The sequence below is a fragment of the Eulemur rufifrons genome, chromosome 2 (genome assembly GCF_041146395.1).
Source record: "Eulemur rufifrons isolate Redbay chromosome 2, OSU_ERuf_1, whole genome shotgun sequence".
Classification (NCBI taxonomy): domain Eukaryota; kingdom Metazoa; phylum Chordata; class Mammalia; order Primates; family Lemuridae; genus Eulemur; species Eulemur rufifrons.
Genome location: NC_090984.1, coordinates 85,412,811 through 85,437,220, shown reverse-complemented (window position 1 = coordinate 85,437,220; position 24,410 = coordinate 85,412,811). Strand labels below are relative to the sequence as shown.

Below are 24,410 nucleotides of genomic sequence, written 5' to 3'. Positions count from 1 at the left end.
ATACAATGTAGCCATGAAGAACAATGTTATAAAAGAACACTTAATGACATGGTTCATGATATATTAAGTGGCAAAGAAAAACAAGTCAAACTCTGAACAGTAGGATCACAATTCTAAAAAATATTAGTAGTATGTGAATATGAGGACATAGGAAAAAACTTAAAAACATACTCTAAAGTGTTAACTGAGTAATGGAATCTTAGATGATTTGTTGTTGTTACCCTTCTCTGTGCTTTTCTGTATTTTCCTAATTGTCTATAATAAACATGTACAGGTTGAGCATCCCTAATCCAAAAATTGAAAATCCAAAATGTTCCAAAATCTGGAGTGCCAACATTATGCTCAAAGGTCATGCTCACTCGTTGGAGCATTTTAGATTTTAGATATCTGGATTAGAGATGCTGAACTGTTAAGTATAATACAAATATTCCAAAATCTAGAATCCAAAACACCTCTGTCCCAAGCATTTTGGGTAAGAGATAATCTGTATTTGGTACTCAGATGAAAAGGGTAAAACACTTTTGTTTTGTTTGGTTTATACTTGTCAGAAAATTTCATTTGTTTTTAGCATACTTTATAATACGGCTTTTACTCATAAAAATCCGTCAAGACTTACATTCTTATTGCCGCCTTTTCCTTTCCCAAATGACCTAGTACTTTATTTTTTGAGACAGGGTCTCATTCTGTTGCCCTGGCTGGAGTGCAGTGGTACAATCATAGCTCACTGCAGCCTCAGCCTCAGATCCCCGGACTCAAGCAGTCCTCTTGCCTCAGCCTTCCTAGTAGCTGGGACTACAGGCACATGCCATCACACCCAGCTAATTTTTCTCTTTTTTGTAGAGACAGAGTCTCGCTATGTTGCTCAGGCTGGTCTTGAACTCCGGGGCTCAAGCAATCCTCCCACCGCAGCCTCCCAAAGTGCCAGGATTACAGGCATGAGCCACTATGCCCAGCCTTTTAAAATTAGTACTTTTAATGCAGTGTTCTATTTAATCAAAATGGATATCTTATTTCATTTTTATTTAGATAATGAACCAGAAAGAAAGGCACCAAATAAAGGAAGACCTGCCAAAACGATAGAGAGAAAACCTGACAAGGTAGAGTATAAACATCTGTTTATTTCTAGATGCTTTGAAAATCTCATTGTTCCTTTCATAAAGTTGAAATGAAGCATGCAGAACTGCTTCAAGAGGTTAACCTACATGTTTATTTAAACCTTTTGAACCGTAAGAAAGCATCACAAGGATTTACTGTGGTGTTATTGCTGTTTTTCAAGTATCCTATTCTCCCAGCCTTATAGGTAGAAAAAGCATAATTTGGTTAACAGAAGATAGAGAAAAATAAAAACACAGCTGAGAGAAACCTTTATATGGGAATTAGCTAAGAGATAGGATTTTGTAGGGTGAAATGCATTGACTTTGGACTCAATTAAGCCTGGGTTTGAATATTGTTTCTGCTTCCAATTAGCTGCATAATCTTAGGCAAATTATATAATTTATAAGTTTATATTTCTATTGCTAACATGGAATACCTACATAGAGTAGTTTTAAGAACTAAATAAGCTAACGTTTCTGCCAGCATCTAGCATAGGTTGTTTTGTTTTTGTTTTTAGTAGAGATGGGGGTCTCCCTTTTGCTCAGGCTGGTCCCCAACCCCTGACCTGAGCTCAAGCAATCCTCCTGCCTCAGCCTCCCAGAGTACTAGGATTACAGACAAGAGCCACTGCCCCCAGCCTAGCATGGTTTTTAATAAGGTCTTCAAAAAAGAGGCACCCTTTGAGGACCCAGCCCCTTGGTTTATAATCCATGGTATAATTCCTTAACCTTAAAAAAAAGTATGCCAAAGATTAAGTAAATTCTTAATAAAAATGAAACACAGATCCTCCAAGGAAGACAACATAAAGTGACTCTTTACAGATAAAGCAGCTGGACCTCATAGCTCCTCCCTTGAGATTTATTTTCATTTTAAGGATTATCACTAGTTTTTACTTTCACTGTCATGCTGGCCTCAGGGATGGTGTTACCACTCAAACTCTTGTAGTACGGATTGAAATACTCTGGTTTGATTTCATATCTCATTAAAAATCAGACACTTAGAAACTCTAAAAATTATTAATATGTTTAAATACTAAGTGACAATTAAATCAACTTGAAGAAATCTGCTTTGTATTTTATGTGATTAATCTTTCTATGTCACACTGAAAAATACTGCTCTTGTGATAGGGTTATTTATAATCTAAGGTTATTTAACAAAAGGATTTGGTTCTTAACAATAGTAATCATTCGATAAACATTAGATTTCTAATTCTCAAACCATTATAATTATCAGCATAATTTAAGTAAAAAGGTATGTATTTGTCGAATACATTTTTTCATGTTAATTTTCTTATATTTTAATTTGTTGTAATGCCTAAGTGGTGTTATTTAGTCTTTTAATAAGAATTGGTTCTCTGTTCCCAGATCACAGCAATGGTTTAATGTAGCTGGTCTTCTGATTCCATTTATACATTTAATTTAGTGTTTCTGTCTCTCAAATTATGTACAGCGGACATATATTTCAATTGTCACATTATCAGGCCTGTAAAACTTGGTTGAATGTATCCATAGAAGAGATACATTCTTACTCTACTGTGTTTCCTTACATCCTAGGGTATTTCTTGTAAAAGTGATAGTGAAGAAAATACTTTGGATTCACAAACTAGTATGACAAATGGAATAGATCCAGATGGAATCTCATCAAAAATGGAAAACTTACCTAAGGCAAATACTGCAAAAATGAAAGGGAAGAATTCCTTTGCACCTAAAGATTTTATGTTTCAGCCACTGGATGGTCTGAAGACCTATCAAGTAACACCCATGACTCCCAGAAGTGCCAATGCTTTCTTGACACCCAGTTACAACTGGACCCCTTTGAAAACAGAAGAGTAAGAATATAATCTTAATTAATAATAAGTCCCTTGCTAAAATGGGTAACAAATGCCTTTCTTAAATTTGGCCTGTGCTTTTTAAAAGTTATTACTTAGTCAACTATGTTAATTAGAAATCATGAAAATTTGTTCTTTTAAAAAAGCTCTTCAGAAGGCTACAATAATAGATTTGACATTTTTAGTATTTTCTATGCATTGTTATTTTTACTGTATAATTTGTGGGTTTTGCTTTTAATAAGTGACTTAATTATGATACAAATTTTTCAAAAGAAGAAAATTGCTATAATACTGTAGTTCAGATATGGCTTTTTTCCCCCTTCTCTTTTTTTTTTTTTTTTTTTTTCTGGCTGAGTAGTACTTTAGAAAAACTACCTCTAAAGACAAAAATTATTAACTTGCAAAATGAGGGGGAAATCAGTTGGACTCTTTAAAAGAAAAGGCAAGGACATTTTGTAAATACCTCCTGACAGCAAATATACTAGAAACTATTCAGCAGTATCCAAGACGATTAAGTGCTTATGTACCATTAAGAGATCTTTAAAATCTTTGAATCTCATTATAATTAATTAGTAAAGATGGATGTTCACACTATAGGTGTTTAAAATTCCCCCCTTGCCAAATAAAAATATATTTTTAAAAATTAGAGATGTTTCTATTTTATCCCTGGTTAATAAAAAGCAACACAATGTTGAAACCCCTCAATTAGATATATGGAGTTCATGTTTCATGAAGTATGTTTTTGCTATTGTTTTTAGTGATAAGACTCAAGAAGCAACAAAAGAAATGTTGGCACTAAAATGTAAAATTTACTCTACCAAGACAGTACAGCAAGATTCAAATAAATTGCAAAGTCCTTTGAGTTCTCTAACAGTTTGGAATGAAGGTAGAGTATTTCAATTAAATTTTTACTTACTTTTCTGGATTATTCTCAGATTTCTTTAGATCTCTTTTTCACCATATAGTTCAGGGATGTGACCTCATGGTTAGAAAAGATAGGAAAGCTTGGGTAAATATAGAATTGGAATGAAGAATACAGACTAAGAAGAGAGCGGCAATAAATGTAAATTGGAAGAAATTAAAAATATTGACAGCCACTTTAGAGGAAATATGAGTGAAATACTTGAGGCAGAAATAAAATTTTTAAATTCAACATTGAAAACATCGAAGGATTTAAAAAATGTGTTTTTGCATGTGGGATGTCATTTTAGGAACTGCTGCTTTGAAATTTATGTGTAATATTTTCTTTATAGAACATGTCTTACATCATAGTGAAGCTACTACTAAAAATTCAAATGGCCTTCCGATAAAAGAGGTCTCATCACTTGAAATAAATGAAGGACAGATATCTCAGCCACAACATGATGTGCCATATTTCAGGTTTGTCTGCTTGTTTTTAGTATAAGAATTTTTTATCGATGTCTAGACATTTAAAACCGAAATTCAAAATTAGGGGTCTTGCTCTGTTGCCCAGGCTAGAATGCAGTAGCACGATCATAGCCCACTACAACCTGGAACTCCTGGCACTCAAGTGATCCTTCCAGCTCAGCCTCCCAAGTAACTAGGATAACAGGCATGTGCCACCATGCCCTGCTAATTTTTAAAATATTTTATAGAGACAGGATCTGGCTCTGTTGCACAGCGTGGTCTTGAACTCCTAGGCTCAAATGATCCTCCCTCCTCAGCTTCCCAAAGTGCTGGGATTACAGGTGTGAGCTGTCACATGCAGCCTAAATCAAAATATTTTTAGCCTTAATATAGCAGGTGAGTTAGGGAGAAACTAACTTTAGGTGATTTTCACTTTTACTTTTTTTTTTTTTTTTTTTTTTAGAGACAAGGTCTCGCACTGTTGCCTTGGCTAGAGTACAGTGGCATCATCATAGCTCATTGCAACCTCCAACTCCTATGCTTAAGTAATCCTCCTCCTAAGTAGCTTGGACTATAGGCGCATACCACCATGCCCAGCTAATTTTTCTACTTTTAGTGGAGACAGGGTCTTGCTCTTGCTGAGGCTGGTCTCAAACTCCTGGCTTCAAGCTCATTTCATCTGTAAAACTGAAACTCTATACCCACTAAACCATAACTTCCCATTCTTTTCTTGCCCCTGGCAAACACATTCTACTTTCTGCCTCTATGATTTTGAATATGCTATCTCATAATAAGTAGAATCATACAGTATTTGTCTTTTTATGACTGGCTTATTTCACTTAGCATAATATCCTTAAGCTTCATCCGTGTTGTAGAACATGTCAGAATTTCCTTCCTTTTTAAGGATACATATACATACATACACACACACACACACACACACACACACCCCATTTTGCTTATCCATTCGTCTGTCAATGACTCTTGGCTTGTTTCCATGTTTTAGCTATTAATAGCTATGAACATGGGTGTGCAAATATCTCTTTTTGACCCTGCTCTCAGTTCTTTTGGATATATACCCAGAAGTTGAATTTCTGGATTATATGGTACTTCTGTTTTAAATTTCTTGAGGAGCTGCCATAATGTTTTCTCTAGCAGCTGTACCATTTTACATTCTTACTAACAGTGTACAAGGGTTCCAATTTCTCCCCATGCTAGGATGTTTTTTATATAGAAACAAACTTTCCTTAGTCCTGGATTTCCCAACCTTAGCCTCGTTGACATTTAAGATTGTATACTTCTTGTTGTGGGGGTCCATCCTGTACATGGTAGGATGTTTTGTAGCATCCCCAGCCAACAGCTCTCCTCCAGTCATGACAAACAGAAATATCGCTGGACATCACCAGATGTCCCTTGGAGGGGCAAAATTGACCCTAGTTGAGAACCACTGCCTTTAGACAAGCAAACCCTAATAATTAGAATCTGTGAGGTTCTATCACTGTAATCAGATTTAACAGTCTTTAGCTTCAACTTACTCTTGACAGTTGGGTTGGCCTTAGTTTCATGGACAATAACAGAGAATCTAATGCATGCTAAGGAATGTCTGACTCTTAACATCCTCTAAAAACTGAGAGCGGAACAAACTAGAAATGTGGGTTCTTAGTATCATCTATCCACATAAGTTTTAGATGTCAAAGGATGGGCGTACACATGGTATCAACTTGTATTTATGGATTTTAATAAATCACAGTTCATGAAACAATTTAACATCAACTCTGGAAAATTAATATTGTGCCTGCCTTTTATAACTTCCAAATATTATGTGTCATAATGTCATAATGCTAATACTTAGATACTAGTATGAGAAATGCTTGTAAAACTGAAATGTATGTCCATAATTTTAGAAATATCCTCCAGTCAGAAACTGCAAAATTAACTTCACATTGCCTTGAGTGGGACAAGAAGCTTGAATTGGACATTCCAGATGATGGTGAGGAAACATATTTTTCAATGTTTAGCTTTGTTTGTTTGTTTGTTTCTTTCTTTCTTTTTTTTTTTTTTTTTTTGAGACAGAGTCTCACTCTGTTCCCCGAGCTAGAGTGCCGTGGCGTCAGTCTAACTCACAGCAACCTCAAACTCTTGGGCTCAAGCAATCCTACTGCCTCAGCCTCCCAAGTAGCTGGGACTACAGGCATGCGCCACCATGCCCGGCTAAATTTTTATACATATTTTTAGTTGTCCGGTTAATTTCTTTCTATTTTTTAGTAGAGGCGGGGTTTTGCTCTTGCTCAGGCTGGTCTCGAACTCCTGACCTCGAGCGATCCTCCCAGCTCAGCCTCCCAGTGTGCTAGGATTACAGGCGTGAGTCACCACACCCAGCCAGCTTTGTTTCCTTTAATATGGCTATGTTTATCTAAAACATAAATATCTAGTGTTATCCAACTTTATAGTTTCATTATTATTCAAAATAGCAAGAATTTTTCATATCTCAACATCGGTTCCCTAATATCTCTGTGCTAAAATTGTATATGACTTAAACTATATAAGTAATTAGAATATTGACTGTTATTCCTTTAACTTAGACATCTATTAATTTTTTATATGACTCTGTGTGTGATGTAAATATCTGGTATTGTTTATACAAAAATATTTTGTGAATGAAAATTACTTAAATCGATATGTAAAAGATTTTCTGAAAAGTTCCTTAATCTTATCTGGGCACGCTGTTCAGAAAAAATTGTTTTTGTGCTGTCAGTGTGAAGTCCTTCTTAGATACTTACGTGCAATGAGTTGTTTGAGGTTGAATACAAGGAGAAGTAGAATGCTGTTTGTGTGCAATATGTATGAGAGTGAATATTGCAAATTTAGATCAGGAATTGAAGCAAATAGTTAATACGCAGTATTTGTATGACAAACTTTTGTGGTAGATATTATTTGTTTTGCTTGAAGAATTTGACTCCATAAAGATATTTGGGATGAAGTCTTACCAGTTGCCTGGCTTGCAGTAAAGGTCCTGTTTTGTCCTTTAACTTCAAAAAACCTCTTATTTCCTTTAGCTAAAGACCTTATTCGCACAGCAGTTGGTCAAACAAGACTCCTTATGAAGGAAAGGTTCAAACAATTTGAAGGACTAGTGAATGATTGTGAATATAAACGAGGTGAAAAGGAAACTACCTGTACAGATCTGGATGGATTTTGGGATATGATTAGTTTTCAGGTATGTGGTTAAGTATTTCAAATATATTTTTTTTTCTTTCTGGAAACAGTGTAACAGTAGTAAAATGGGATAATGGTAGCTGCTTAGGTACCTAGAATATTAAATGAGCTATTAGGAAGCCTTCTATTTATTTATTTTCTTAAAGAGACAATGTCTTGCTCTGTTGCCCAGGCTGGAGTGCAGTGATGCAATCATAGCTCACTGCAGCCTTGAACTCCTGGGCTTAAGCAGTCCTCCCACCTCAGCCTCCCTAGTAGCTGGGACTACAGGTGCAGGCCACCAGACTTGGCTACAAAGCACTTTTATAAACTGTAAACACTAACTAAATTTTATGATTGATAAATTTTATGATTTTGTGATTCGATGTCCTGTTCTCCCCTATGTTGTCAGGATAATTTCTATATGGGTTGGAAACTGAGATTATATTCAATTCTTGAATGGTGTATAGTAATTCGTCATAAGGGAAATGAGTCAATCTAATGTATAGTAGTTCAGTTCAACTAGCAGTTATTGAGTTCCTATTGTGTGACAGGCTTTGTATTAGGAGTTGATAAAAAGGTACATTTCCTATCCCAGTGGAGTTTGTAGTTTGATTAGTGACTGAGATATAACATTAAATTCTAATCTAATATAACAAGTACTATGATAAAGGAAATCACTATGAGAGTGAAGATATGGGGGAAGATGACATATTTTAGCTATTTTAGTTCATTTTAGAAAAAAAGCATATAAAATACCATTTCAGGCCAGGTGTGATGGCTCACACCTGTAATCCTAGCACTCTGGGAGGCCGAGGCAGGAGGATCACTTGAGGTCAGGAGTTTGAGACCAGCCTGAGCAAGAACGAGACCCTGTCTCTATTAAAAAGAGAAAAAATTAGCTAAGCAACTAAAATAGAAAGAAAAAATAAGCCAGGCATGGTGGCAAGTGCCTGTAGTCCCAGCTACTCAGGAGGTTGAGGCAGGAGGATTGCTTGAGCCCAGGAGTTTGAGGTTGCTGTGAGCTAGGCTGATGCCACTGCACTCACTCTAGCCCGGCAACAAAGCAAGACTCTGTCTAAATAAAAATAATAAATAAAATAAAATTTCAAGAATCACAGGCGACAATAGACATTTAAAGAAATTTCAAAACTTAAAGAGGTCAAACCAAACATCTAGTAAGAATACTGTTTTGATACAGTAAATGGGAGTAATACAAGGAGAAAAGAACTTTTAAACTCAATTATTACTATAATATTCTGAAAGAGACCAGACATTTCATCTGTCAAATGAGAATAGATTTTAAAAAAGAACATTCAGAGAACCACAAAAATAGTTCTTTGAAGTATAAAAATATGAGAGCAGAAATGTAAGATGCAATAGAAAACTAGAATACAAAATTAAGGAAATCTGTCATTAAGTAGAGCAAAGAGAGATGTAAAATAGGAGAGACTAGATAAGAAAATTAAGTGGGCCAGTCCAGGAAGTATAATATCCAAATAGCAGGAATTCAAGAAAAAAAAATAGTAGGGAGCAAATGATTAATGAAATAGTTTACAATTTTTTTTCAGAACTGTAGGGTATGAATTCTAGATTGAGGGAGCCCATTGACTGCCTAGCACTATAAATAAGAGTAGACTCACATCAACCTATATCATTAAATGTATTAATAGAGGTACAACTGTTGGGATAAAGAAAGAAGTCTAGAGGCACCCAGAAGGAGAAATTTCATATAAGAGAGTAGCCTTGGATTTCTCAACAGCATTTTGAAGAGCTAGGAGAACAGTGCCCTGAATATTCTGAGGGACAATACCTTCCCTCTAACCTAGAGTTCTATATCCACCCAATCAAGTGTGAGGGCAGAAAGGCATGTTCAGACACACAAGGTCTCAAAGTTTACATCCTCCCATTAACCCTCTTTTAAGAAACTGAGATTGTTACCTCACACAAATGAGAGAGTAAGCCAAGAAAAGAAGAGAGGACGGGATCCATCCCCAGGAAGGACTAAGGGAATTGTGGCTGATAGCAAGTGAAGGAGTCATCTAAGGTGGTTGCAGTGCAGCAAGCTTGGGAAGCATTAGTTCAGATTGGAGCAGGAGGCCCAGGGCTCTGGGAAACGGAACTGAATAGAATTTGTTTTTTAATCGTACTAAGAGGAGATTTAACTTAACTTGTATGGTTTGGAGGTGAACTGATGATAGATACATAAGAAATTGAGCAAACAAAAAGCAAAACAATTATTAAGTCTAGAGAACAAGTTGTGAGGAAGGAAGCATAATCTCAGTAATTATATCATCCAGATGTGAATAGTATTTATGTAGTCATAATAAAGTAAGCATACCTTAATGACCAGTTTTTGTGTATATTTACCAGTTTTCATAATGAGTTGGTTCACTAGCACCCTTCAATAGTGACCAATTAATTTTTTTAGTGCCATTATTTTCTTTTGTTTTTAGAGACAGGGTCTCTTTTTTTTTTTTTTTTTTTGTTGAGACAGAGTCTCACTTTGTTGCCCAGGCTAGAGTGAGTGCCGTGGCGTCAGCCTAGCTCACAGCAACCTCAAACTCCTGGGCTCAAGCGATCCTCCTGCCTCAGCCTCCCGAGTAGCTGGGACTACAGGCATGCGCCACCATGCCCGGCTAATTTTTTCTATATAGATTTTTAGTTGTCCATATAATGTCTTTCTATTTTTAGTAGAGACGGGGTCTCACTCAGGCTGGTCTCGAACTCCTGACCTCGAGCGATCCACCCGCCTCGGCCTCCCAGAGTGCTAGGATTACAGGCGTGAGCCACCGCGCCCAGCCGAGACAGGGTCTCTTGTTGCCTAGGCTGGAGTGCAGTGGTATGATCATAGCTCACTATAACCTTAAACTCCTGGGCCCAAGCTATCCTTCTGCCTTCAGCTTCCCAAGTAGCTGGGACTACAGGCACATGCCACCACACTGGCTAATTTTTTCTATTTTTAGTAGAGACGAGGTCTGAGGTCTCACTCTTGCTCAGGCTGGTCTTGAACTCCTGGCCTCAAGCAGTCCTCCCGTCTTGGCCTCCCAGAGTGCTAGGATTACAGATATGAGCCACCACACCCAACCATGATTTCAATTTCTAAAATTTATTGAGGCTTGTTTTGACATATGGTCTGTCCTAGAGAATGCTCCCTGTGATAAGAAGAATGTGTATTTTGTAGCTGTTGATGAAATGTTTTATAAATGTCTGGTAGGTCTATTTGGTTTAATGTGCAGTTTAAATCCAATGTTTCTTTGTTAATTTTATGTTTAGATGATCTGTCTAATGCTGAGAGTGTGGTGATGAAGTCCCCAAATATTGTATTGGAGTCTCTCTCTCCCTTTAGTTCTAATATTTTTTATATATCTGGGTGCTCTGGTGTTGAGTGCATACATGTTTAGAATTGTTTTATTTTCTTGCTGAATTGATCCCTTTTTCATTACATGATGACCTTTTTTGTCTGTTTTTACTGTTTTTGACTTAAAGTCTGTTTTATCTGATATAAGTATAGCTACTCCTGCCCATTTTTGATTTCCTTTTGCATGGAATATCATTTTCCATGCCTTTACATTGTGTCTATATTTGTCTTTATAAGTGAGATGATGTTCTCTTCACCAACATGTAGCTGGGTCATGTTTTTTTATCCATTTAGCCAGTGTATATCTTTTAAGTAGAAAGTTTAATCTGTTTACATTGAAGTTATTATTGATGTGGGAGGGCTTATTCCTGTCATTTTATTAATTGATTTCTGATTGTTTTGTAGATCCTTTGTTCTTTACTTTCTCTCTTATCGTTTATCGTTTAATCTGTTTATATTGAAGTTATTATTGATGTGGGAGGGCTTATTCCTGTCATTTTATTAATTGATTTCTGATTGTTTTGTAGATCCTTTGTTCTTTACTTTCTCTCTTATCGTTTATCATAACGGTGTGGTGGTTTTTTGGCGGTAGTGGTAACATTTAAGTTCTTCCTCATGTCTGTGTGTGCTCCTCCAGTGCATTTTTACATTATTGTGTATTTGCATGATTGAAGGTATCATCCTTTTGCTTCCACATATAGGACTCTCTTCAGCATTTCTTGTAGGGCTAGTCTAGCGGTGATGAATTCTCTCAGCTTTTACTTGTCAGGGAAAGAATTTATTTCTCCTTCATTAATGAAGGCCAACTTTGCTGGGTATAATATCCTTGGCTGATAATTATTTTCTTTTAGCACTTTGACTATATCATCCCGTTTTCTCCTTGTCTGTAAGGTTTCTGCTGAGAAATCTGCTTTTAATCTGAAGGGGGTTCATTTATAGGGGTTTAGGTGCTTTTCTGTTGCTGTTTTTAGAATTCTGTCCTTTGTTGACAGTTTGACTATAATGTGCCATGGAGGCAGCCTTTTTGATTACGTCATTTTGAGAATCTCCAAGCTTCCTGCATCTAGATGTCTAAATCTCTTGCTAGACTTAGGAAGTTTTCAGCTATTATTTTGGTAAATAGCTTTTCTATCCCTTGTGTTTTCTCTTTGTCTTCTGGGACCTTGATGATTTGCATATTTGGTCACTTTGTTGTTTCCCATAGGCTTTGTTTATTCTTTTTTCTTTATTTTTGTCTGAGTGGGTTATTTCTAAAGACCTGTCTTCTGTCCCCACCTGCCCCAGTTTCCCTTTGCATCCCCAGGGCATTTGGGGCCCATCTGCTGAGCTTAGATCTGCCGCTGGCTCCTGGGGTCCGTCCTGGGGCATCAGCCCCCTGCTGGCCGTCAGCCAGAGCTCCCAGGATGTGGGGAGAGACCCAAAGTGGGCAAGTTTGCTGCAGGACCATGGGGCCTGGGCAGGGGACACCAGGCCTCAGAGGAGGAAGACAGATGTAGATTTCAAAATAAGGACCTCTTGTCTTCCTTGCATGAGTGGATCCAGCTGCTAGATGTGTGAGGTGGCTGTGGGGAGGGCCCAGGGTGCTAGGCCCAGCCATGGATGTTCTTTTCTGGATCAGAAGTGACCTTGAAGTGGCCAGGACACTCCTGCCAGGGCCAGCCACTCGGTAGGATGAAGACTCCTTCCCCTTTCTTGGGTTTTGTGGGGTTTTTTGAAAAAGTCAAAATCCATAAAAAGAAAATAGAGTATCCATGCTCCCACCATACCAAATTAACTTTGACAACTCTGTGAGCAAATTGCAAATTTGCCTCCAGTATTTGTTTTTTAATTGAGGTAAAAGTTACATGTGGCAAAATGCGTGATCTTAAGCCTTATTGAGTTTTAATAAATGGGGACACCACTGATGCAAGACCCCATTCGAGGTATGGCACACTTTCCCCAGGAAACCCCCCAGCTTCTCCCGTCTGCACCCCTCCTCACTGGCAGTGGCAGTTCTGGTTTAATAAACAGAGATTGGCATCACCATTCCTGACCTCTGCATACATGGAATCATGCCATTGGAGTCTGATGTCTGATTTCTTTCACAAAACATAATGTTGCGATTCATCAATGGTATTGTGCATATCAGTAGTTTGTTGCTGTTTGTTTGCTTCTTTTAAACTGCAGCACAGTGTTCTGTCTGAATAAACTAAAGCACGCTTTGTTTATAATAAATAAATAAATAAATAATATAAAGACCTGTCTTCAGGTTCTGAAATTTTTTCTTCTGCTTGATTTAGTTTATTGTTGAAGCTTTGGAATGTATTTTGTATTTCAGTCAGTGAATCTTCAGTTCCAGAATTTATTTGGTTATTTTTATGGTATCTATCCCTTTGGTAAATTTCTCATTCACGTCCTGAATTTCTGATTTCTCTTTTTTTTTTGAGACAGAGTCTCACTCTGTTGCCCAGGCTAGAGTGAGTGCCGTGGCGTCAGCCTAGCTCACAGCAACCTCAAACTCCTGAACTCAAGCGATCCTCCTGTCTCAGCCTCCCGAGTAGCTGGGACTACAGGCATGCGCCACCATGCCCGGCTAATTTTTTCTATATATATTTTTAGCTGTCCATATAATGTCTTTCTATTTTTAGTAGAGGTGGGGTCTTGCTCTTGCTCAGGCTGGTCTCGAACTCCTGAGCTCAAACGATCCGCCCACCTCGGCCTCCCAGAGTGCTAGGATTACAGGCGTGAGCCACCACGCCTGGCCTTTCTGATTTCTTTGTGTTGTTTTCTGAGTTCTCTGATATCTCACTGAGCTTCTTTAATATTATTATTTTGAATTTGGGGGGGGAGAATTTCATAAATTCCTTTTTCATTGTAATCTATTGCTAGAGAATTATTGTGTTCCTTTGGACATGTGACATTTTCTTGAATTTTCAAGTTTCTTGTGTCCTTATGTTAATATCTGTGCCTCTGGTTTGACAGTTACTTCTTCCCATTTCTTGAATTTGCCTTCATATGGGAGGACTTTTTCCTGAAGATGTAGCTATGTTATTGGTTTAGTAGAGCACTCTGGCTTTTATTCTGGGTACGTGCAGTAGTTATAGTCTTCTCATGATTTCTTTGGCTATAAACAAATAAATATATATATATATATTTGGCTATAAACAGCATCAGTGGTGTGTGGTTGTTAGTGGAGGGTCTGGTGAAGTTTTGCTGGAGACCGAGACATCAGGTGGGTCTGTCCTTGCTCCCCACTGGTTTTAGTGGTATCAGGGCCGAGCATTGCTGTCCTTTGGCTTCTGAGTGGTGTACACTGGAACCGTTGTCTGTGGATCTAGGCAGGCCAATTCTTGGGCCTCCAGGCACTTACTTGGGTGCTGGCAGAGACAGTGGTGGGCCAGGTATGTGAGTGGGTCTTCTGGACCCTGGGCAGCAGACATGGTATGGGTGATAACTATAGTAGTGGTGGGACAATTCTTTGGCTCCCAAGCAGTCTGCACTGGTGTTGGCAGTGGCTGTTACAAACTGAGCGGGTCAGTCCTTATGAGTGCCCGCTGTGGTGGTAGCGGCAGGTTGAGTGGACCCATCCTCAGGCCCTCAGGAGGTGTGCTCGAGTGCCAACAGTGGTGGATGGGGCAGGGCAATCCCCAAGCCACTAGACAGCATGCTCTGGCACTGGGGGAGGGAGCGTGTTGGAGCTGGACTGGGCAGGCCTGTCCTCAGGAACCCCTAGTGATGCATGCCAGTGCTGGCTGTGGTAAGCGAGGGCAATGTGATCCCCAGGTCTCCGGTAGAATGCTATGATGGGGATGACAGCAGCTGCACTGTGCCCCTGCTACTAGGGAGGGTGGGGTTGCTTTTAATGGCAACTGCCTTAAACAGACAGCTGGGGAGTGTGTGCTTCAGTCCCAGATGGCACTTATAAGCGGGGGTAGCTGTTCCTTAGAGTACTTTTAAATGTGGCAGCTCTGCTATTGGGTCAGTGAGGTTGCTGCCAATGGCTTGTGCTTCTACCCTGGTGGCAGCAGACAGCAGAAGCAGCCAGCTGCAGGTATGGGATGTCAGTGGGGCTCCGGGAATGTGGAGATGCAGGGGCTGTTGGGCTTCAGGGCAGGATGTAGTCTGGTAGGGGTGGGCTCTCAACATGGCACCTTGCTGTAGCTGCTTGGGACTTGGGGGAGGGGGTGTGGGATCCAACATGAGCTTCCTCACTGGAGCGATGCTATTGCACATTCTCTATGTTAGTTTCAGGGCCCACATGGGTTGAGGGACTCTCCCATGGCTCCCATGGCTAGCGTTGCAGGAGTCCTCGGTGGGAATGTGGACTGCTGGGGGTTGCTCACTCCTTCCCCCACCACCCCACTTTGAGGATCCTCTCTAGGCTCCTAGCTGATCCCTGGAAAGCAAGCTGCCTCATTTTCCTCTCCTTCCTTACCTTAGGTGTTTCCTGTCACTTCTCTCTTGAATTCCAGCATTCTATCTTAGGTGATCTTTTCAGAGTGTGATTATCTACTTTCCATTTTGATTCTTCTTTGTGGAGGGAGAGGAGTACCAGATGCCTCTTAGCCATCTGGAAGCCCCCCTGGAATTCATCTACTTGAATCTTTTAAAATGAGATTGTGTCAAGAAAATGAGAACACAAGCCACAGACTGGGAGAAAATATTTGCAAAAGGCATTTCTAACAAAAACCTGTTATCCAAAATACACAAAGAACTTTTATTTATTTATTTTTTTGCCAGTATTGAGTATCTACACAAAGAACTTTTAAAACTCAGTGATATGATAGAGACCAGCCTGAGCAAGAGTGAGACCCCGTCTCTATAAAAAATAGAAAAATTAACCAGGCACAGTGGTGCATTCCTATAGCCACACCTATTTGTGAGACTGAGGCAAGAGAATCACTTGAGCCCAGGAGTTTGAAGTTGCAGTGAGCTATGATGAGCCACTGCACTCTAACCCAGGTGACAGAGCGAGACTCTGTATCCAAAAAAAAAAAAAAAAAAAAACCACACAAGAAAGAAACTTAGCAATATGAAAATGTACCACCCAATGAAAAAAACAGGCCAAAAGGCCAGGCACAGTAGTCCTAGCTACTGGGGTAGCTGAGGTGGGAGGATAGCTGGAGCCCAAGAGGTTGAGACCAATCTGGATAACATAGTGAGATCCTATCTCAAAAAAATAAAGGCCATGCACAGTGGCTCACACCTATAATCCCAGCACTTTAGGAGGCCTAGGCAGGAAAATCACTTGAGCCCTGGAGTTTAAGACTAGCCTAGGTAACATAGCAAGACCCTGTCTCTACAAAAAAAATTTAAAAATTAGCTGGATGTGGTGACATGTGCCTGTAGTCCTAGTTACTTGGGAGGCTGAGGCAGGAGGATCACTTGAGCCCAGGAATTTGAGGTTGCAGTGAGCTATGATGACACCACGGTGCTCCAGTCTAGGCAACAGAGTAAGACCCTGTCTCAAGAAATAAAAAGGGGTGGTAGTGGTCAATAGACCTAAACAGAAGCATCAGCAAAGAAGATATTCAGATGGTGAATAAACACAGGAAAAAATGCTCAGCATGGTTGTCATTAGGGAGTTGCAAAATAAAACAACAATGAGATACTACTTACGCCTGTCAGAATGGTGAAAATCCAAAATACTGGCAACACCAAATGTTGAGTGAGAATATAAGGCAACAGAACCTCTCATTCCTTGCTGGTGGGAATGCAAAATGTTACATCTAGTTTGGAAGACAGTTTGGCAGTTTCCTGTAAAACTAAACATACTCCTACCATGCAATCCAGCAATGGCACTCCTTGTCATTTATCCAAATAAGTTGAAAATTTATGTCCCCTTCACATGAATGTTTATAGCAGCTTTATTCATAACTGCCAAAACTTAGAAGTAACCAGGGGAATGAATAAATTATTTTTTAAAAAAGTGTTCACATTGTATAATTTAAGAAACAAAAACATTTAGGATATCTTTCCTACCATTTTTAGCAATCAAAATAATTGAGGAGAATTATTCATACATGACATCCTTTATGTAGATTTTGGAGGTTTTTAATACCAAAAGTAACAACAATTTTACCATAAAAATTCTTGATTTGAGCATTAAATTGAGAATGACTCGGTCTGATTTTAGTAACTCACCAGTTCAGAGTCACTGTTGTCAATTTTTTTTGAAGCCTCAATTCATTAGTTTGTAACTTTAATATGGTTAGCATTAATGGGATAAACTTGTGGGTTTTGTATTAACAGATAGAAAATGTAAACCAGAAATTCAACAATCTGACCAAACTTGAGGAATCTGGGTGGCAAAACAATAATTATTCAAGCAAAAAAGTCTTCCGGGTAAGTTTGTGGGTTTTATATCCAAACTTCTAATACAGATTCTTCTACTCAATGATTTTTGTTTTTAAGTTTTAAAAATATTTAGCTTCAGATTTCTTATCATTTTATGAAGTAAGTTCCATATATTACAATATCCTGATTGTCTTTTTTTTTTTTTTTTTTTGAGACAGAGTCTCACTCTGTTGCCCAGGCTAGAGTGAGTGCCGTGGCGTCAGCCTAGCTCACAGCAACCTCAAACTCCTGAGCTCAAGCGATCCTCCTGTCTCAGCCTCCCAAGTAGCTGGGACTACAGGCATGCACCACCATGCCCGGCTAATTTTTTTTATATATATATATTTAGCTGTCCATATAATTTCTTTCTATTTTTAGTAGAGATGGGGTCTCGCTCTTGCTCAGGCTGGTCTCGAACTCCTGAGCTCAAACGATCTGCCCACCTCGGCCTCCCAGAGTGCTAGGATTACAGGCGTGAGCCACCACGCCCGGCCTCCTGATTGCCTTTGAAGAAATAGTAAAGAAATAATCAATACAAATTTACGGTGCTTATTTCTGGAGAGAAGAAAGTAGAGGCTGTGATTGAAATGGGGTACCTAAAGGTCTTCTCAGTTACCAGATAGTGGGTACATGAATGTTGGTTTTATTCTTTAAACTGTACTTAGATTTTGTTGTAATAATAGTAATAGATAATTTATATAATGCTTGTTATGTACTAAATAGTAATCCATGTACTTTACATGTATTATTAATAACTCATTTACTCCTTACAACAATCCTATGAGATGTGTGATGTTATCCCCATTTTATGGTTGAGGAATCTGAGGCTCAGAAGGATTAAATCACTTGTCCAAGGTGGAGCTGGGTTTCAGGCCAGACTTTCTCGTTCCAGAATCCATGTTCTTAACCAGCAAGCTCTGCACTCTCTCTGCTTTATATGTTTTTTGGTGTGATAGATTTCAGAATGAGAGAATTTTTTAAATAGAAAAGAAGAGGAATGGCTCTTTAGAATACCTGTCTTTTTCTCTATACAGTACTTTATTTTGTAAAATTTCTTACTATTTTTCCCTATAAAATTTGCTTTGTTAACATGATAAACTGCATTCTTACCTACTTCTGATCATTTTTTTTCTCTTACTAGTAATATTTTGAACTCAAAATATTTGGGTTAGGTGGACACTTCTCAAAGTGAGCATTGTCAGTTTTTCTTGATGATTTTAGAAAAACGCCTATGATTATAAACTCAGGTTGTCTAGATTGGTACTTTTTTATACTATGTAATCCAAATTAATCTGATTTTAGGAATTTAAGGCATTAAAATATTAAAAAGAACCTTATTATGAAATTATTTCACTAATGAAGTCTCATGACAAGGACCCTGAGGACAGTAACTAAGTTGATTGAACGAATTTCAAATCTACTAAATAATGAAGGATGCTACTCTATTATTAAAGTGTACTTTTTTATTGAGTAGTCTTGAAAATATTAATATCACTGATACAGATAATTGCTATACTATAAAGAGACTTGTAATTTTGCCTGTTATCACCAGGTGTCTCTCTCCCGCTACCGTATTTTATAGGCTGCTGTTAAGATTATCGAACAAATAAAATAAAGCTAATCTTTTACCTGTACTTTGAAACCACTCCCTCCTACCTCTTACTCACTAATCTCTCATTCTATCAGTTCACTGTTTTCTCTCTTGCCCCCTCTTCTTCCCTCAGTTTTTAGACATGTTTAAGTGCTTTATCTATGTTTACATTAGAACAAACCAACTCGTGGTGTTTATATGTCCCTCTAATTATTTGTACCCCTCTGTTCTCATCACAGACAAGTTTTCTGAAAAAGTTGTTTATACTCTGTCTTTACTCTTTTGGTTCCCATTTATCTCTCCAAGTCATTGCAATTCAGTTTTACCCTTCTCTATGCCTCTAGAACAGTTGTAATCAAGATTATTAATCCACTAATTGCTGAAATTATTAGATATTTAATTATAAAATCTAACCCTTCTGCAGTATTAAATACAATCTACCCCTTCTTCTGCTAACTTTCCTCTTATCTCTTTGCACATTCTTCAGTCGTGTTTGCAAGTATATTTTTCCCTTTATCTTTTTTGATATTTAGAACTCCTACCTTAACTCACTTCTCTCCTTCCATATTCTTCCTGTACAATTTTGCCCACTCTATGATTCCCAAATCTGTATTTCAAACCACACTTACTGCTAAGCTCTAATTCTATATATCATGACTCAGTATACCTTACAAATCAATATATCCCAAACTGAAATTATGTCTACACACACCAATTTTTCCCCGTCTCAAAGAATGGTATTACCATGTGTCAAAATAGAAACCAGATATGACCAGGTGTTCAAAATAGAGTGTCTCTTTAGATCCTTTCCATTCTCTATTTCACCACTGCCACCCCCCACACACATCCAGTAGATCAGTTAAGTCCTCTCAATTCTACCTCTTTAATATCTCTTGAACCTGTTCACTTTCTCCCTACTCTTCCTCCTTAGTCTACCCTCATTTTTTCCAGTATTGTTACAGTAGTCTCTTTCCTGATTGGCCTGTAACCCTTCTAGTCCATTCTCCAGGCTGTTGCTAAGGTGATCTCTCTAAAACACAAATTTGATAATGTTAATCTCTTGCTTAAAACTCACCAATAACTTTCTATTCCTTTGTCCTCTGTATAAATGTAGTTCATTAAAGCTATTACATACAAGAGATTTTATAATCTAGCTGTTGCTTATCTCCTGCCAACTCCTCTATGCTTTCTTTCGTTTCTGGCTTTGCAAACATGCTATTCTCTCTAGCTAGCCCTTTGCTCACCCCATCTTAGTCTCACTAACTGTGATTTCAGCTTATGTGCTACTTCCTATAACCCTTTCCTGATGTCTCTGAAGATTGGTTTAAGTGTCATCCTTGTGATATCCTATAGCCTTTTGAACATATCTCTAACATGACATTTATCCTTCTTACATTCCTTGTTTGGTTCTTCCACTGAGCTGCAAACTTCTTGAGGGCAGGAACTTTGTCCTTTTCCTTTTTTTTTTTTTTTTAATTTTTTTTTTCTTTTTGTTTTTTCATTTTTAAATTTTTTTTTTTTTTTTGAGACAGAGTCTCTCTCTGTTACCTGGGCTAGAGTGAGTGCCGTGGCGTCAGCCTAGCTCACAGCAACCTCAAACTCTTGGGCTTTAAGCGATCCTACTGCCTCAGCCTCCCGAATAGCTGGGACTACAGGCATGTGCCACCATGCCCGGCTACATTTTTCTATATATGTTTTTAGTTGGCCAGATAATTTCTTTCTATTTTTAGTAGAGACACGGTCTCCGCTCTTGCTCAGGCTGGTCTCGAACTCCTGACCTCGAGCAATCCACCTGTCTCGGCCTCCCAGAGTGCTAGGATTATAGGCATGAGCCACCGCACCCGGCCTCCTTTTCCTTCTTAAGCTTAGAATTTTTAGCATATACTAGAAACTTGATAAATACATGATGAATATGTGAAATATCTTATGTATATTTTATATATTTTTCTTTTTAAAAATAAATTTTAATTGACAAAAATTGTATATATTGTGTTTTTCTATAAGATGTCAATAAGCAGCTCTAATGATTGTAAATTTCTCTTTACAGAAAAAAATTGTCTCAGGTATAGCGAGTAAACCAAAACAGGATGATAGTGGAAGAATTGCAGCTAGAAATCGCCTAGCTGCCATAAAAAATGCAATGAGAGAGAAAATTAAACAGGAAGAACATGCTGAGGCAGCAGCCTCTATAATACCAAAGGAAGTTGATAAAATAGTGTTCGATGCTGGATTTTTCAGAGTTGAAAGTCCCATTAAATCATTCTCAGGTTAGTTTTTTTTGTGAGTTTTGACTACTTAAAATAAAGATGTGGGGTGGATGAGAGTTTTATATAAAAGGTGAAAAGTAGTTTTCCCATGAAAAGATACAAGTTCTCTGTGATTTCTAGAAAACAGACTATGTGCTCACTCACATATCCAAATCACATTTTGATGGGTACGATTAGATTAGTTTAAGTATGATATGTCTTCTAAAATTGCTTTCATATTTTCTAAGTGATTACACATTTGTTATTACCACATAACCCTGAAATCTATGAGGAAGGTCACAGGCTTCCAAGAGGTAAGAGAAATCATGAGCATGAGAAGTAGAGTGATTTTTTTTTTTTTTTTTTTTTTTTTTCCTGGTCAGTTAGAAGTTGGGTTAGAATTTAAGATGCAAAGGAAACTCGGGCATCAAACCATCATATAACTTCTCTAGCTATACTGTAAAATAAAGCTTATGGAAGTGAATTTTGCTTTATTTTCATTTGTATTCAAACTTTTGCTCAAATGTTTTTAAAAGGTAGTACATGTACTAATTTCCCAATTTTAAAATATTCCAGTAAAAGTAGTTTTTAATACTTCAGGAAGTCATTCTTATGATTTTCTAACTCTGTATTTTTCAATAGCTATTTTTCACAGACTACTTTTAGTAGATTGAATTTATCTCAATTGAAATTATTTATTTATAGGCCATATCCTGGAATTGTCCCCCCACTACTAACATGGCCCCTTGCTACTTCTCAAGGACCCTAGTGGTTTTCACAGCTATGAGCTCATCACTCTCTGTTCTTTCATGTACCCAACTCAGTCCTTGTAGATAGGGAGATTAAAGTTTATGGCACAAATTGATCTTTTAAAATTGAGCCTTAGTTATAATATAAAGCACATAGTTTATGTAAGGCTTATTAAAAAGCCTAGTCCACCAAGAAGCCCCTCTCATTCCACTTGCCAGTCCCTAGAGGCAACCACTTTTAATTCTTACTGGAGTCTTTTGTTGTTTACCATCTCTCTCTAAACAAAGTTTGATCTTTTTTTCCAGAAACACATATTTTTCTTCTGATAGACTTTATCTTTCTTTGCTGGACTTACTGTTTTCTTCTACTTCCTGGGAGACTTCCTCAATTTTCATTCTGGCTATCATTTTCCCAAGAACTCTGTCTCATTCTCTGAACATTCCATTTTATAGCATTTTGCACTTATTTCATAATTGCAGTCTCTTTCTATGGATATTAATGTTAGCTTTTATACCCCCTCCCAATAGTCAGTGTTTGTTTCAAGATACGTTCATCTATTTGTTTTTGGTTTCTATCTCTTGTATTAGAGGGTTTCCTCAGGAACCTGGCGATCCTTCACTGTCTGTTCATACTTAAGAATGGGGCACTAAGAAGCTGGCTAGAAGCTCTGTGCACATGGGTACGGCCTTTACTCCAGGATGAAGTTAGCTATGCCATTTTGCTGGGAACCTACACATCAGTACATTTAAGTCTTTTCTCATAGGCTACTCAGATTCCCCAGAGTAGATACTTCCTATCTGCTGCCTGAAAGTTATAGTTCTGGCTACCAGCATTTCAGGAGCCATGTCGGGGAAGAAAGCTGAGTATCTCAACAGTTTATTTGTAAATATTAACGCACTCCCCTTATTTTCCATACAGTATCCTAATCTCTCAACTGTACCTGATATTGCCTAAACCAGAGATCCTCTGTTTTACCTTCTTCAGGAAAAAATCTCTAGTTTTCTGTTTCTGGTGGTATGGAGGGGATGTTGACAGTTGCTCTGCTGTGCAGAATAAGGAAAGGAATCTGAGCTCTAATTGTTGTTTAAACTGACTTTGAACCAGTCCTCCTATTTTTAGCTTCCTTTTCATCTCCACTTCCTGAGATACTTGGAGCTACCAATTCTTTTGAGGGGTTCTGTGTAGAAATTGGGTTGATTCTCATCTTTCCTGATTGGTGGCTTAGGATTCATTTTCTTGGGTCTGCTAAGTAATATCCTACTCACCACTCCACATTACAGCTTCCAAAATGTTTTTCTTATTTTCTCTTTAGGTTCCTTTGTCCTTGAATAGTTCTTCTGCCTTTTAAGATTATCTGTTAATGTTATAATAATGGAATGTCAAAAGGGAGCAGGGTCTAATGTGTGTGTTCAATACTATCTTTAACTGGAAGTCCCAGGTATTTGTCTTTAACAGACATTATTTGATAGGAAAAAGAGGCTAGTTGGTAGGATTTGCATTGTCTTCCTATTTATAATGAAAAGTTAATGAAAGAACTTTTTGGTATTGAAGCGATTTCTTTCATCTTCCAGGACTTTCTATCTCTTCTGAACGTCCTTCTCAAAGACTTAGAACACCTAAGGCTATCAGCAAAGCTGTGTCTCAAAACAGGGATGCCATGGGCCTCATAAGACAAACTACATCATCAGAGAATCCTGATCCTCAGAATATCAAAAATGAATGTGATGATAAGAAGACTTTGTTTTCAAATATTCCTGAAAGAAGGTATTTCTTTAACATGTTATTAAGAGTTTTAACAGATGCTAACATTAAATGCCATTTCAGATTGTTAAGCCAGTAAAATATTCCAGACAGATTTTTTAAATTAAATTTTCACAATATCCCTGTAACGTCGGCAATACGTAACATAGGCAATCCTTTTTATAAATGAGGAAACTGAGACTTAAGATTTCAGCTTGGTAGCCAGTTGCAGTGGTTCACCCTGTAATCCCAGGTACTTGGGAGGCTAAGGCAGGAGGATCACTTGAGGCCAGGAGTTCAAGATCAGCCTGGGCAACGTTAGCAAGACCCCATCTCATTAAAAAAAGAGAGAGAGATTTCAGGTGGTAAATGGTCACATTTGGATGGGCAAAGTAAATTCTGCAGCACCTAAGAAGAAGCAATATGGTATCCTTCTGTGCTTGACAGATCTGAGCTCAAAACAGCTCTATGACTTACTAGCTATGCAACTTTGGGGCATATTAATTAACTCTCTTAACTTCACTTTCATCATCTACAAAACAGCAATGCTAATGCCTCCCCCCAGGATTATTGAAAGATAGACATTTTGTACCACCAGCCTTTATAGAAAGTTCCTTGAGATTGCCATCTTAACAGATGGCAGAGTTAATGTGTACTGAACAACTATTATGTACTGAACAATTATTAACCCAGATGTGGTTCTGGGTTTTTATTACTGTCGTCTCATTTAATCTTCCCAACAACTCTATGAGGTACTAGATCCTCATATTTTCAAGTGTAAGAACTTGAAAAATTAGTAATTTACCCAAATTCAGCTTATTGTTGAAACTGGATGCTTCTTGCATTATACTGTACTGCCTCTGCAGGAATGTGCCAAAGTTACATAAGAGTCCTTGTTTGTGGAACATAAATGCATAGCAA

The 24,410-nt window shown here is 38.0% G+C and overlaps 1 protein-coding gene across 1 annotated transcript in view; it reads left to right on the top strand.

Moving 5' to 3' along the window:
* The window catches only part of DLGAP5 (DLG associated protein 5), a 43,442-nt gene that overhangs the window by 12,851 nt on the left and 6,181 nt on the right, over window positions 1-24,410 (top strand). The window contains exons 7-15 of the mRNA XM_069464966.1: window positions 1,027-1,097; window positions 2,649-2,923; window positions 3,682-3,809; window positions 4,177-4,303; window positions 6,196-6,281; window positions 7,348-7,508; window positions 17,079-17,171; window positions 20,801-21,020; window positions 23,321-23,513. Of these exons, the coding sequence (XP_069321067.1) occupies window positions 1,027-1,097; window positions 2,649-2,923; window positions 3,682-3,809; window positions 4,177-4,303; window positions 6,196-6,281; window positions 7,348-7,508; window positions 17,079-17,171; window positions 20,801-21,020; window positions 23,321-23,513 (1,354 nt within the window). The remainder of the gene's footprint in view (window positions 1-1,026; window positions 1,098-2,648; window positions 2,924-3,681; window positions 3,810-4,176; window positions 4,304-6,195; window positions 6,282-7,347; window positions 7,509-17,078; window positions 17,172-20,800; window positions 21,021-23,320; window positions 23,514-24,410) is intronic.